The 16,056-nt window shown below is 36.4% G+C and overlaps 1 protein-coding gene across 1 annotated transcript in view; it reads left to right on the top strand.

Annotated features, from left to right (window-relative positions):
• The window catches only part of top2a (DNA topoisomerase II alpha), a 19,572-nt gene extending 8,250 nt beyond the window's left edge, over positions 1–11,322 (top strand). Inside the window, exons 16-28 of the mRNA XM_016522905.1 lie at positions 327–527; positions 658–853; positions 6,572–6,663; positions 6,764–6,904; positions 6,996–7,079; positions 7,380–7,577; positions 7,777–7,900; positions 8,427–8,567; positions 9,154–9,322; positions 9,462–9,529; positions 9,637–9,747; positions 10,108–10,349; positions 11,107–11,322. Of these exons, the coding sequence (XP_016378391.1) occupies positions 327–527; positions 658–853; positions 6,572–6,663; positions 6,764–6,904; positions 6,996–7,079; positions 7,380–7,577; positions 7,777–7,900; positions 8,427–8,567; positions 9,154–9,322; positions 9,462–9,529; positions 9,637–9,747; positions 10,108–10,349; positions 11,107–11,244 (1,905 nt within the window). The 3' untranslated portion in view covers positions 11,245–11,322. The remainder of the gene's footprint in view (positions 1–326; positions 528–657; positions 854–6,571; positions 6,664–6,763; positions 6,905–6,995; positions 7,080–7,379; positions 7,578–7,776; positions 7,901–8,426; positions 8,568–9,153; positions 9,323–9,461; positions 9,530–9,636; positions 9,748–10,107; positions 10,350–11,106) is intronic.
• Positions 11,323–16,056: the final 4,734 nt, after the last annotated feature.

The raw sequence follows: 16,056 nt of genomic DNA, 5'->3' as shown, positions 1-16,056 counted from the left end.
TTTTTTTTTTCCCATGCCCATTTGGTATGTGGCAAGTAGTGGTTGTAAATATTCAGTTGACATGATAAACTGGTAAAATTAGTGCAACTAAATCCTTTGACTTTCAGCAATATCTGCTAGGGTTTAAAATGTTTATACCAATGTTTCCTTCACTGCAAATTTGTTTCATGCTGTATATAAAATTAGCAGTGTGTTTAACCTGTGAAGTTTGGTGTAAAGCTGGGTTATACAGAATATTGAGCAAAAAATTATGCCAGTCAGTTCAGCAGAGAAAAATAACAAACATTTTCTTTGGAATACATGATGAATAACATGACATCTCTCAGACCTATAAGGAGAATGTTTTGGAGGCGATGCTGAACGGCACGGAGAAGGTTCCTGCTTTGATCACAGACTATAAGGAGTATCATACAGACACCACAGTGCGTTTCGTCATTAAGATGACAGAGGAGCGCCTGAGAGAGGCTGAGGCAGCTGGACCACACAAAGTCTTCAAACTACAGAATCTGCTCACCTGTCACTCCATGGTGAACAGCACACACCATATACTTTATATCACAATATGCATCCTTTAAAAAAATGCATAAATTTTTTTTGCCCAATCCTGAAAACATTTGTTGTCTTCCATTTGTCTATATCATTCTCATTCTCATGCAGGTGTTGTTTGATCATGTGGGCAGTCTGAAGAAGTACGAGTCTGTTCAGGACATCTTAAAGGATTTCTTTGAGCTCAGAATGAAGTATTATGTCCTCAGGAAAGATTGGCTGCTAGGTATGCTGGGGGCTGAAAGTGCCAAACTTTCCAACCAGGCCCGATTCATTCTGGAGAAGATCCAGGGCACACTGGTCATTGGTGAGACATGCTTTTTCTCTCTTTGTGTTTGGTTTCACACTACATGCAGAAGCAGCACATATTAAAAGGAAAGAGCATTCACACTACACTAGACTGGTACTGTGTAGTACCAATATAATGGATGTGACAGTTGGTAGTGTTTTGGCATGAAGTCTAATTTTGCCTTGTGCCACACACTGACCTCAATACATTACAAGTGCATTTTTTAACCTTTATCTGCTATCAACACATTGGATTGAGCTACTAAATTATTTAATGACGATCTTATTTTATGGGTGTTATTTGGCCAATACAGAAACTGATGATAACAATGACAACCTTGGAATGCATGTGGGGAAAGTGGATATTCATTTTAAGATCACAATGTAAAAACTGGAAAAATTAGTCTTATTACATGTGCAGTATTACCTCAGAATTAATATCCATGTTTCCCACATAGTTTTAGACTTCGGGTTTTAGCTGTGATAATGTCTAAGTCCACATCACATTACATTTACACTTACTTCAGACTTGTGAGCCCTCCAGAAGCTCATTATAGTGCCATCCCAAAGAGGCACACAATCACATTCACAGACTTTTACCTTAACTATTCCCTGCTGCCCAACTCTATACGAGCATCTGAGTCTTTAGCCATTTTCAAGAAACTGATAAAGACACATCTCTTGCATCAATAATTGACCCTCTAAAACAAGCACTCTCTATTGTTTCTTTTCTATCTAATGGTTTTCATTTTTATTAAAAAACAAACAAAACAAAAAAACTGTTAGTCTAACTGCAACTTGTGACAGCACTTGCATATTGCTGCTCTTTTATTGGTTTGATTGCTTTTGATCCGTTTTTTTTTTTTTCTGGACTCCTTTTTAATGGTTAAATTACATTTTATTAATCAAAGCATGTCGAATTAATTAAAATCATGAAACTTAAACAATTCAACATCAATTTATTAAAAGTTTAACAAATATTACATGTTTAGGGCCCTATGAAATGTTTTATTTTTCCAAACTTATGTTTTATTGTAACAATTCTGTTTTAGCATGTCTAATTATTTGAAAGCATAAAACAAGTTTCATTTATTCTTACATTAGCCTTATGATTTTTTTTGCTCAGAAATTCTGTGTTGTGTATGTACTTTTTTTTTTTTTTAAGGCATAAAACATTTGTTTAATCTATCTTTTAAGTAATGAAAATTAAACATTTTATTTTTTGGAAAATAAAGGTCATTTAATATTACAATTAAAACGTTGAAGAAATATTGTATGCTTATTCCTTAAAAATAAGGTTTTAATAATTTTAGTAGTATTTTGCTTCCTCCAGCTAGTGCTGTGACGTCGGCTGACCCTAGTTAGCTGTGGTTGGCCTGGCCGTGCGTCACTCAGAAAACAACAGGCCAATCAGAAGAGAGGCTCATGAATATTAATTAGACGGGCCAAAATCGACCTGTTCTCAGCAGAGCTCCTGAGAGAGGAGCTGTAAAAATATATTGAGATGGTTTTTGGTACTTATACCGCAAATATATATTCTTAAGGACATCAAAACCTAAACTAAAACTCCAGAAAAGTGTAAAATATGTGACCTTTAAGGGTTAGTTCACCCAAAAAGGAAAAATTGTTTTACTCACCCTCAAGGCATCCTAGGTGTATATGGCTTTCTTCTTTCAGACGAATCCAATCAGAGTTATTTTAAAAATTGTCCTTGCTCTTCCAAGCTGTATAATGTCATTGGGTGGGTGTTTTTTTTTTTAAACCGTCCAAAGTAAGTCAAATAAAGCACATCCATCCATAATTAAACGTGCCTCACACGACCCGGGGGGGGGTGAATAAAGGCCTCCTCTAGCTAATCGTTGCGTTTTTGTAAGAAAAATATCCATATTTAAAACGTTATAAACACTTTTCTCACACTACTGCTAACTGCCATACATGCAAGCCATTCCGGGCAGATGACGTAGATGTATGCACAGCGCCCGCGCCTGTGAGATAAGCTGGTCTCGCGAGTTTGCCATTATAAAGCTTTGGAAGAGCAAGGACAATTTTAATATAATTCCGATTGGATTCATCTGAAAGAAAAAATTCATATACACCTAGGATGCTTTGAAGGTGAGTGAAACATGGGCTAATTTGAATTGCAGTAAAAAAAAAAATTATAAAAAAATACAGGTCGAGCTACAGCTAGCTGACCAGCCTTCTAGTTTGTATAAAATGGGTTTTTTACTTGCCCGATGGGACATATAGACTGAATAAAACCTAAGTTACAAAATCAGAGGAATCATTCTCGTGTTTCAATGCTTCACTGGTTATTTTTTATTACGTTCAACATAAACAACGATTGATAATGGATACTGTATTTCTGGTCTCAAGGTCATGCTCAGGCTGCCGGTCTCTTTGTGATTGATTTCTAAACAAAATTAGAGCGTAACAGCACAAATAAAAATAAACGCACTGAGGTAAAAATTCTAAATGTGTAGTTTATTCATAACATGATATAGTTAAAGGGGTCATATGATGCTTTTTTTAAAGATCATTATTTGCATCATATGACCCCTTTATAATTAATTTTCTCAATATTTTGATTATTTTTTTCAAATAGTTGTATCTCGGCCAAATATTGTCCTTTCCTAACAAACCATACATCAATGGAAAGCTTATTTGGTCAGCTTTCAGATGAGATATACATCTAAAAAAAATAAATAAATACAAACTTCCCAGGAGGACTTGAACACACCAAATCACACAAGTGATTCACAGTGTATGCAGTACTCTATTCAGTGCTGATAAGAGGCTGTCTAGTTTCACAGAGAATCCGTCCTGATCTTTCTTAGCAGTAATCACATAGCCAGAGATCTCCGCAATGAGACACGTTTGTTCTCTCTCTCTCTTCCAGATGAGGATGTTAGATAGTTGTCCTTAAAGGGGTCATATGATGCTTTTTTAAAGATCATTATTTTGTGTATTTGGTGTAACAGAATATGTTGACATGCTTTAATGTTCAAAAAACACATTATTTTTCATATACTGTACATTATTGTAGGTCCTATATGCCCCGCCTCTCTCAAACGCTTCGTTTTCTACAAAGCCCCCTCCTTTGACAAGCGCAGTCCGCTCTGATTGGCCAGCTGACTAATAATCAATTTAATCTAGCTTGCGCTCACTGTTGTACACGGAAGCAGTTCCGGGCAGATGACGTAGGACATCGGCTTTGCACATGCGCCGCTCAGAAGTGACGCTGTTCACCCCCTGGAGCCGTGTGAGACTTTTTTTATTTTTTATGTATTTATTTTTTTTAAATGGATGGGTGCTTTTTATTTAACTTCTTTTGGACTGAAGCACTGCAACACCCGCTGAGTGCCATTAAACGGCTTGAAAGATCAAAGACAATTTTTAATATAACTCCGACTGGATTCGTCTGAAAGAAGAAAGTCATATACACCTAGGATGCCTTGAGGGTGAGTAATTTATGGGTAATTTTTGGGTGAACTAACCCTTTAAGTAGTCAAATAGTTACTAAGTCTGATGATACACTGGGCAACTGTTTGAGCAATTTTGCCGGGCAACTTTTTTTGACCAATGTTTCTTGGGCACTTTCCCACTGAGAATGGGTAACAAATTTCTATCAGGATACTTTAGACTGGTCATGGGCCCTGTGTCTCACCTGGTTGCCCGTTGAAAAGTTGCTCCTTGTATCATCAGCCTAAGTTACTTTAAGACACAATATTTACCGTTTTGTTCTATTTCGACAATGAAAATAGTTCTGAACAAGGATCACAGCAGAAGTATTTCATATTCTCCAAGCAACACTCGGCGGTGTTTTGTTACTGAATGATTCAGTGTTTAACGAATCAGTTGAATGAATGACTCAATGTCACTCATTAAGTGACTTATCGCCAGCTGATGGTTAAGTTTGATTAAAAGTATACATTTCCCCCCAACATTTCTTATTTGTATACTCAAATGTATTTTAAACATTAATCTCGTAACATTATTTATTGCAGTTGTAATTTGCAGTGTAAACTATTTAATTTGACTAATGACAGCCCTATATTGGATTTATTGGTCAATTGTAAGAATTTGAAATGAAATATGATGCATGCATTTAAAAAGGTAAAAAAAAAAAAAAGGCCTTAATAAAGGTAAGTAGCGTCCTGGGGTAAATATAAAAATATGCTGACTTATGTAAAAGCTGATGCAGGGCTCTACGCTTACTTTTCTTTTTAGGAGCACTTGTGCTCCTAACTTAAAAAATTTAGGAGCACGTTCAAAATTTTAGGAGCACCTTCTAAACAATTATCCAAAATTTTATCAAAAAGTAGCCTTCCCATTTCGAGGTGATATTTGACTCCTCTAACTTTATTAAAAGTATGTCATCATCTGTCAAATTCTTTAAAAAATTATATTTTATAAGCTTTTTAAAAATTGTAATTAAAACGACAGAATAAGGACAAGTAGAATAAGAAATATAAGTTACCAATCAAATTAAATCAGTATTAACAAAATTAATTTGTAGAGGTGGCACAGAAGAACACAAAGGTGGCTTGGTGTACTTTCAGACATTTAATGAGGCTCAGAAGTGGAATGAGTGCAATTAAATCCATAAATTCATGATGATATTAATGTTTTAAATATACAATTTTGAATATAGAAATATTAAATTATTTAAATAACTGAAAAGATACTTTAAAAATGAAACAAACTGCCAGCAGGTGGCGGTAAGTCACTGATTTTTATTACTGAATCATTCATTCAATTGATTCATTCAAACGGCTGATTCATTCAGGAATGAATCAAGTGACAGTATTTATGAACGGGTAATCATGAATCACTGATTCACTAGATTCGTTTAAAAAAAAAACGTTCATTCGAAACACCGCTGTCAACGCTGCAAAAACACGTAGAAACATTTGAAGCTCCCCTGAGCGCAATCACAAGTATGATGATGATCGGGTCAGTCGCACTGGTGCTCCTAAATATGTTTTCATAGTCGCATGCAGTAGTTTTCAGTCGCAAATGCGACTGAAATGGTCGCACTGTAGAGCCCTGTGATGCTTCAGAATAAATGGTTTACACCACCAAAAATCTCAGTGATGTGGTGCTTTTGTGGGGATATTTTGTATGGAATATTGTTTGCTCATACAGTGAAAAGTTCACTGTATATTGTATTAATAAATAGCATTTATGACAGTGATGATATTTATGTAATGTGTATTTCCATCACAGGTTTAGGTCTTAAATTTGATATAATGTGGTATTAAAAAGGTCTTACATTTAACACATTCATATCTGTAGAAATCCTGTAAAAGCATCTGCTAAATGATTAAACAAAAATTAAAATTTATTTTATAGTAGTTTAATTACAATCCTAATTTCAAGGGCTCAACCCTAGAGTTTTTTTTTTTTCTCCTGCGTTTGTAAACCAAACTGCTCTGAGACTTGGAAAACATGCAATGTTTAATTAAATGCTTTGAACCATGCAATGCAACAGTCTATATACTTTATTTAATTGCAACCTCTTACAATTTGATCATTTTAGTTTATTTGATGTTTTATGACAGATCTAAATGTATTTTTTTGGTTAATTTTGAAACACTGGCTGGTCACCACAGTCTAGGTGGGAAACGCTATATGGTACTATATATAGTGTATCCCTAGGTGTTAAAAGTAAATACAGATTCCAAGGTAACTGTCTTTAAGTGTTTGATATCAAGCTTCTTATCTTTATTATTTTTAGAAAATAAACCTAAGAAGGAGCTGATCCGCATGCTTCAGCAGATGGGCTATGACTCGGACCCTGTTAAGGCATGGAAAGATGCTCAGGAGAAGGTGCGCTCTACAACTACCTCATTTATTAAATTAAATTCCTTTGGTTTCTTCCTTTGACCTGTTACCTGCATCAGTATCATTTTCATTTTGTGTTTGGCAGGATGCAGAGGAGGATGAGGATGAGGAGGAGAAGGAAAAAGAGGAGACATCTGGCCCTGATTATAACTATCTACTCAGCATGCCAATGTGGTACCTGACCAAAGAAAAGAAAGATGAGCTGTGCAGACAGAGAGATGCTAAGGTGACTATAAGTTTATGATGGATGGAAGCACAGCTGGGGGATTTAGTGTAGCAGTGGAGTTTAGAAAGGTTCTCATGCTTCTGTTCTGCAGACAACGGAGTTGAACACGCTCAAGATGAAAGCACCTGCTGATCTGTGGAAAGAGGATCTGGCAGCCTTTACCGAGGAGCTGGAGGTAAACAAGATGCCGATCTAATTAAAAGAACCAAAGACTTAAACTACTTCAGTCTGTGTGCATTGAGTTCATTTAATACACTAGTTTCACAATTTGAGTTGAATTACTGAAATAAATGAACTTTTCCACAACATTCTAATTTATTGAGATGCACCTGTATACCAAACATCTTGTACTGCAGTTGCTTTATATGAAGAAATACGTTTTAGTCATTTTAATGAAAATTATGCTTTCAAAACTAACATTTCAGTGTAATAAGTGATTTGTGAAGTCATCAATGATTATTTGTGTTGCATATAGCGTGTGGAACAGAAGGAGATGGAGTCACAAAATGCAATTCCTGTGGTGAAAGGTAAAGTGGGAAAATCAAAGGTGGTGAAGGTAAAGAATGAGACCATGCCCACTCCACAGGGCCGCCGCGTCATCCCCCGCATCACCAGCACCATGAAGGTCCAAGCCGTTAAGAAGGAGGGAGCCAAACGAGGCAAAGCTGTGAAGGTATGTGTGTGCAGAATGAGATTTGCATGCGTGCATAAACGGTATGTATGCAAATCTCTGAATGGTCACTGTACTGCACTTCGGATTACTGTTTATTCAGATTTATTTTTGTTTTACAGCAGCGAATTCAATCAGTTTTCATAGCCAGACATTTTATAAGTTTAGCTGATCCTGAAGGAATACTTGTGTGTATTTTTAGAAAGAAGCTGGTGTGGTGATGAAGATGGAGTTTGATGATGCAGACGCAGCAGCCGACAGCTCTGAGATGGGACTGACTGCAAGACTCACTAAGAAGGTCAAGAAAGAGCCAGCCAAACACAAAAGTAAGACAGACATGTACTATATGAAAATAGAGGAAGTTGGATTTCTGTGGACTGCACAGAATTTCGACTTTTCATGTAGTCGAAATTAGTAAAACATTTTTATTAATATAACTATTAAATGAGGTGACTATATTACAGGATTTCGTATGATTTTAAAGTTACACCCCTAAACCTAAACCTCAGTGGGGTGCAAGTCAATCATACAAATTCTTATGAATTTTCCACAATCTCATCAAAATGAAAACTGGTTATAAATTGCCATGAGACCATTGGGAAGAACATGGCCCTCAGTCTGTAGCGCACACAAATGTACCATCACACAGTTGATACAGAATTTCAAATGCCCCCATTTTGTGTGACAGTGTAGTTCTTAAATGGGGAAATTTGAATTTACAGAAGAATCAGCTGTTGGTTAACCATTTCAGAGTCCTTTGTAGTTCTGTAACGTGCAATTTTGATAGGACTTATCAGATGCATCAGTGTCATCAAATTCTGATCTTAAGGTTTCATCTTGTCTTTGTGTCAGGCACAAAGTCAGGCAAGCAGACCACCCTCTCCTTTAAACCGGTCCAGAAGAACCCCTGGTCTTCTGAGGAGGGAGAGTCTGAATCTGACATGGAGCTCATCCCTGAGGAAGTGGCTCCAAGAGAAAAGAAAGAGCGCAAAGGTGAAAATCTTCATGCACGTTACTCCTTTAGTTCATGAAGTGATGGAACAAGATGAAGTCTAAAACTGGTTAGCTGCCTTTTTTTTTTTTTTTTCGTACTAAAGGGCCAAAAATTTTCACAAGCTTTTTTTTTTTTTTTTTCATATTTGTCAAACTTTCCTATCAAAATGCTTGCTACGGATGCGAAAACTCAGAAAATCTGATCCGAATTTTATGACAGACAAAAGTTTCAAAGACAGTGTGTAAACGTGATTGACACAACGTGGGGTCGTTTATTTTTTTAACGTGTGAAAATTTCAGACTGTGTGCAAAGACTCTAAGACTATTGGGAGAGAGAGTGTGATCTGATATGCATTTTATGGAGGTCTGCTGTATTGTTATAAAGATCTCACTGATTTACGGTACAAGCTCTTACAATTTTATCAATTTTTGGCCATATAAATATCAGCAACTACATCAAGTTGAGACTGAAGATCATGGAAATCCATTTGACAAAAGTGTGGGATCCCTGAAAGTAAATAGGAAAACAAACAAAACTGTATAATTGTTATAACTGTATAACTTGAATAATTTTGTGTCTTTGCAGCTGCGGTGGAAAAGAAGTACAGTCTGTCAAGCAGTGAAGACGAGTTTGATGACTGGGCGAAGAGCTCTAAACAGAAGCGCGCTGTCATTGAGGATGATGAGTCTTTCATCCCAGAACCCAGCGGTGCACCTGATAGTGACATTGACTCCCCTCCTCCCGCACCTGTTGTGTAAGACTGACACCACTTCTACTTCTGCTGCACAGATTTCGATTGTTCTCTATTATGACTCTCTATAGTATTTTTCCAAAATTATTCTAAAAATTCTATCTATATTTTTCTATAATATTGTTTTCTTTGATTCTTTCAGGAAAAAAGCACCAGCAAAAGCCAGCAAACCAAAAGTAGAGAAACCCGAAGCCAGTAGCAAGTCTGGCTGTAAGTACCACACAACTGTCTGCCCATCACAGATCATTTCTTTAGCTTTGTCTGTAACATGATTGCTTGTCAGCTGGTTTACTTGTTCACTGTGCTTGTTAAACTAGCTGAGACCAGCCAAGAGGCGGCCCCTAAACCTGTGAAAAAATCAGCTGTAGGAGCCACCAAGAAACCGGCCGCAAAGAAGACAAGTGCTGCTTCTAAGAAGAAAGCAACAGGTGTTTGAATGTTGTTACTTTTTCAGAGAATGGTGGAATTTCATTGCAGTTATGCTCTTAAAAGTTTCCAAAAGGGCAGTGATGCCATAGAAGAAGCAAAGCCTTACAGTGAATAGTTCTTTAAAAAAAAAAAAAAAAAAAAAAAAACTTTTTCTTGGTGAGGAACTTTTTTTTCTTTTTTTTTTTATCCCTAATTTCCACAATAAAAATTGTGCAATGGAAAAAGGTTTCACTGATGTTAAAGGTGCTTCATGGAGCTATAAATGCCAGAAGGACCTTTATAAGAGTGTAAATTCTTGTATTGCATGTCAGTATAGCAGCTTCTTATTAAATAATTTATGAATGATTTTAACTTTCTAGATGCAAAACAGCCCTCAATCCTTGATGTGCTCTCTAAAACAAGTCCTAAAAAAACCAAAGCCACCAAGAAGCCTGCTGCTGTCATACAGTCTTCTGACTCGGATGGCGCAGCCCCTTTTGTGGTTGAGAAGAAACCAGCCAAGAAGAGGAAGCCCGCTCTGAGCAGTGACCAATCAGACGGCTCAGACTCTGACAGTGGCAATCTGATGGCTCGCCTCAAGGGCAAAAGCACTGCTGGAAAGGTAATTTGACACTTTACTGTGGATCACAATTTGTGTTTTATTGATATCAGTATTTGATAATCAGTATTTTTATGTGTTTTATCCTTTATCAAACGTTCAAATATTGATAAACATACTTGCAAATTAATACAGTTGCATGTAGCATTCAATATTAAACTGCTGTACAAATAATTGTTCAGTACAAGAAAAAAAAATCTGTAATGAAGGATAGTTTTATTGAATTGTGGCCACATTGTAGTAATTAACTCCCTCATTTTAATTTTAATCAAAATGAGAGAGAATTAGAACAAAGTGGTCTTGATTGAATAAAACGAGGGAACAAAAGTTGTAGGAATGAATTCTTAATTTGTGGCCACGATAAATGTACTTTTTTTTAATTTTTTTTTGCATGTCATGTGTGGCTCTGTATGTCACCAGTCTATTTTGGTTAAAAGTTTTGTATAAGCAAGTTTGTCATTTTACGATTTTATTTTTGTAAGAATAATAATCTGCCATTATTAAACATCCATTTTATTCAAAGAAAAGGAATGATATAATGTTAAAGCTTAAAGCAAGTGCTACAGATCCTAAGCATCTTTGACAGTTTTTTTGTGAAATGTGCAAAATTGGTATTCTTTTGTCACAATTTTTTTTTAATCCATGGCATTCCTAGTACAAAGAAGCTACAGCAAATATACATAGTTTTATAGTAGACATTGCTATAGTAGCTTTATTGAAAAGCTTGTGAGTTTAATCCTGATTTAATTTTCCGTTCCAGAAAGCAAAGAGCTGGGAAGATGACGACAGCTTTCAGCTGGAAGAGAAGGTCGTGACGTCTGCAGCTCCCAGGAGCCGAGCTGCACGTACCGCCAAACCTGTGACCTACACTCTTGATTCAGATTCTGATGACTATTAAAGTCCTGAAGTAGCCTGTATGTATGATACTTAAAGGTCACAGAGTTGTTAGAGGGTTTTTTTACTTAAAAAAAAAAAAGAATATAAACCTTAAGGAAATGTTTGTACTTGCAGAAGGCCTGTTTTATGTTGGCCGTTTTTTTTTTAAGGTATCAATGACAAACTAGCCTCACATGTGTGACCAGGTTTCTTAGTTTGTTTCTTTTTATAACGTTACATCGCACATTTCATTGTTGCTTTTTATACATGTTGTGTTGTGTTGTCTTGTCTTGTAAATATTTTATATGTTCTCTTGTTCAAAGCTTGTAATAAATTTTCAATGAGAATTGATTGACTGGTTTTATGGACTACTTTTATGATATTCAGTTTTTGTGAATTGAATACATTCAATTGTACATTGAACATCAACATTCAATTCATTGAATACATTTCTAATGAATTCCATGAATGACTGAAAAGCGTGTACTGTGGCATCCAAAGTATTGATTACAAAATCTGCATGCTCTCATTCTGATCTCTATTTTGAACTCGTCTCTTAAAGGGTTAGTTCACCCCAAAATGAAAATTCTGTCATTAATTACTGACCCTCATGTTGTTCCAAACCCATAAGACCTTTGTTCATCTTCGGAACACGAATTACGATATTTTTGATGAAATGTGAGAGCTCTCAGACCCTGCATAGACAGCAACGCAACTGTAATGTTCCCAGGTCAGAAACGTAAGGACATCAGTAAAACATTCCATGTGACATCAGTGGCTCAACTTCAGTTTTGCGAAGCTACGAGAATACTTTGAGCGCAAAGAAAACAAAAAACAATTTATTTAACAATTCTTCTCCCACGAGTTACGTCTTCCGCCATTTTGGAGCGTACCTAAGAGCGTAAAGAAAACGCTCGCATGAACGTAATCTGCATAATCAGCATTGTTTACGCTTGGGGGGGGATTGTGCGTATGTGTGGTACTCTAAAACGGCGGAAGACGTAACTCGGGGGAGAAGAATTGTTGAATAAATTGTTATTTTTGTTTTCTTTGCGCTCAAAGTATTCTCGTAGCTTCGCAAAACGAAGTTTGAGCCACTGATGTCACATGGACTGTTTTACCGATGTCCTTACTACGGTTCTGGACCTGGGAACATTACAGTTGCGTTGCTGTCTATGCAGGGTCTGAGAGCTCTCACATTTAATAAAAAAATATCTTCCTTTGTGTTCCGAAGATGAACGAAGGTCTTACGGGTTTGGAACGACATGAGGGTGAGTAATTAATGACAGAATTTTCATTTTTGGGTGAACTATCCCTTTAATACCAAAGTGGGTTTATGCACATAAGCAAGAAACTGCACTTATTTAAATTTAAATTTGACATCTGCACTGGCAACATATGTAAGGAGCCATGTTTGAATTTGTACTGTTGAAAATGACTTTATCCCTAATGGCTGTTGATTTAAAGGGAGAGATGACCCAAAAATGCAAACGGTCATTGTACACCCTCTTGTTGTTCCAAACCTGTATGAATTTATTTCTTCTGTTGAACACAAGATATTTTGAAGAATGTTGCTGGTAGCCATTGACTTCAATAGTATTATTATTTTTCCAATTGGAAGTGAATGTCTACCAGCAATTGTTTGTCTTCAAAATATATTTTATGTTCAACCTAAGAAAAACTAATACTGGTTTGAATCAACAGCTTGAGGTTGCGTAAATGATGACAGTTTTCATTTTTGGGTGAACTATACCTTTAATTTGTATGTTTGTTCACTTTGTTGAAGACTTGACATGATCGTTTTGTGGCTTTTAGATCATGTTGATTATATGATGACTCCAATTTTTACATCCAGATCTGGGAAGTGCTTCATTAGTTGTTATTAATGAACTAGTCAGTAGGCTATTTGAGCTTCTGAAATAATTTTATGAACTAAGTATTGACTAATTGTCCAAGGCTTGTCCAACTTTCTGCAAAAAGGAAACCAAGTCATTATTATCACTAGTAGTGCATGTCAATATATGAAAAATTCATCCATCTCACATGGTCATGACTAGATTTTTAGTGCCGAGTATGCAGTACTTTTATATTTAACAGATAAGAATATCCTGGGTAATGCATCTTACATGACATTTGCATGCTGTTGATGTATATTGTTGTAAAATAAATGATCAGAACAATATAATTGCCCTGATATTTGCTAGTTGTCTTTAGAAAATAATCTGAGATAAAGTAATCCTAACAAGAGACTCTCTCAGTGGATAATGGTGTTCCCTAATCTAAAGTGTTATTAAATTGTCTAATAAACAGGACATTATATACTCTCCTTCAAAACGAATATGCTGAGTGGATCAGCATGTTTATTTGCAACGCCTCATTGCAGCCAGAAGATGGTGGAATTGTCTCATTTCCTCACAACACTGTTTCAACCTGTCTTTCTCCTAATTGTCTTTGCTCTTCACTGCTTCTTCAATGTGCAAAAATATATTTTACATTAGTTAAAAAGGGTCAAAATGGATTATATCATGGATATGTTCAAACATATACTTAGTAAAAGTAAACAGAAAACTATCAAACCTATAACTTTTAACTGTGGACTAAATCTTGATTCTCCTGATGACGTGTGAGCTGGTGTGAAGTGACAATTATCCCTCCCCTTTAGAAAACTGTCACTCAATTAGCAAACAACAATGATCCAATCTAAAATTCCCAATGGACAAAACCAAGTCCCATCCTGTATTTTTTTTCTCGTCCATTTTACTTGGCTATGTGTCACAAAAGAGAAGAACAGATGATAAAAAAAATACCAAAATACTCTCCTCATAATAGCACTGTTCTAAACCCCAGGTTAATGGAATCTTATATGCACGGGATAACAATTAATAGTGGATATTTATAATTTTCTTAACTCTTATTAAAGTAGTTGCAGCAGCAACCGGAAGTAAACTCTTAACAGTCACAGTCAAAGAACGCCAAAATCTTAAATGGAAGGCATTCAATAATTTATTAAAGTTATAAAAGTAATTCCAAAAAATCAAGAGAAGCATGATTTTGGCATTACACTATGTGGCGTCCCCTCGGACCATTTGCTTCTTCAAAGTGCGGGGCCCGGTGCGACCGCACCAGTTGCACCGCCCAAAGTACGGCCCTGGCAACGGAGTTCCTAACAGCAGCTGCAGTGACGTAATGACTTACCACCTGACCACTGGCTCTTTTATTTAGAAGGCGGGACTTATAGGGATAGGTCACCCCAAAATGAAAATTCTGTTATTAATTACTCACCCTCATGTTGTTCCAAACCCGTAAGACCTTCGTTCAACTTCAGAACACAAATTAAGATATTTTTGATGAAATGTGAGAGCTCTCAGACCCTGCATAGACAGCAACGCAACTGTAATGTTCCCAGGTCCAGAAACGTAGTAAGGACATCGGTAAAACAGTCCATGTGACATCAGTGGCTCAACTTCAGTTTTGCGAAGCTACGAGAATACTTTTTGAGCGCAAAGAAAACAAAGACAATTTTTTTCAACAATTCTTCTTCCCCGAGTTACGTCTTCGGCCATTTTAGAGAGTATCACAATGCATACGCACGCTTTCCCCTAAGCATAAACAACGCTGATTATGCAGATTACGTTCATGCGCGCGCTTTCTCCCCCTAACATAAACAACGCTGATTACGTAGTTACACTCTTGGGTACTCTCCAAAATGGTGGAAGACGTAACTCGGGGGAGAAGAATTGTTAAATAAATTGTTTTTTTGTTTGTTTTCTTTGCGCTCAAAAAGTATTCTCGTAGCTTCGCGAAACTGAAGTTGAGCCACTGATGTCACATGGACTGTTTTACTGATGTCCTTACTACGTTTCTGGACCTGGGAACATTACAGTTGCGTTGCTGTCTATGCAGGGTCTGAGAGCTCTCACATTTCATCAAAAATATCTTAATTTGTGTTCTGAAGATGAACGAAGGTCTTACGGGTTTGGAATGACATGAGGGTGAGTAATTAATGACAGAATTTTCATTTTGGGGTGAACTTACCCTTTATTCTGTCATAATTCACACTGCACTTTCTCCCATTTATAGCAATTTCAGTGCGTTGTCTTGGTATGTCTAAAGTCTTTGATTTGAGGCACACGCTGTTCAATTTCTGATCAGGTGCCTCGTCAAAGCTTCTAGCTGTAACATTTTAAGGGGCTGTTCATACAACACGTGTTTGTGCGCTCCAGTGTGTTGCTTTTCCATTGTTTTTCTATGCGCTAGATATGTTCTATGTCTGGGGCCGTTCACACAGAACACGTTTTTGCATTCCACTGCGCTGCCAGTGTTTTTCTATGTAAACATTTGCAAGATGGACCACCATTTTTTATTTATGCATTCTGTGAACGGTCCCTTAGACCATTGTGCTCATGTCTTGCATCATTTGAAGAGTCTCGCGTTGTTCTAAAAATCCATCACTCTAGTTCAACTTATAAAAAATGCATCTCTAGACCTTGCATTTTTTTCATTCCAGTGCCTTCTGTCTCGCATTTTTCAGCACAAAAACACATTCTGTATGAACGGCCCCTTAGACCAGTGTTTCCCAGCCGGGGTGCCGCGTAAAAAATCATTTTTTAATATTTTTAAATTTGCCGTGTTCTGATAATAATAGCTTTCTAGGACTAAAGATTATTTGGATAATTGGTTAATTGGTTAAAAAGAAAAAAAAAAAATTACATCTGAACCCTACTGTTAGACCTACCTGAAAAACTAAAAAGCAATTTATTTAATTCGAAGGCCTGTCGTTATTTTTTATTTGTGCTATCATTATTAATTTCTTTATTTGTTCTTATTTTATTAC

The sequence above is a fragment of the Sinocyclocheilus rhinocerous genome, unplaced genomic scaffold, assembly GCF_001515625.1.
Source record: "Sinocyclocheilus rhinocerous isolate Xijiao unplaced genomic scaffold, SAMN03320098_v1.1 scaffold419, whole genome shotgun sequence".
NCBI classification, from domain to species: domain Eukaryota; kingdom Metazoa; phylum Chordata; class Actinopteri; order Cypriniformes; family Cyprinidae; genus Sinocyclocheilus; species Sinocyclocheilus rhinocerous.
Note: the sequence above shows the minus strand (reverse complement) of the source record. Positions and strands in the feature narration are given on the sequence as shown.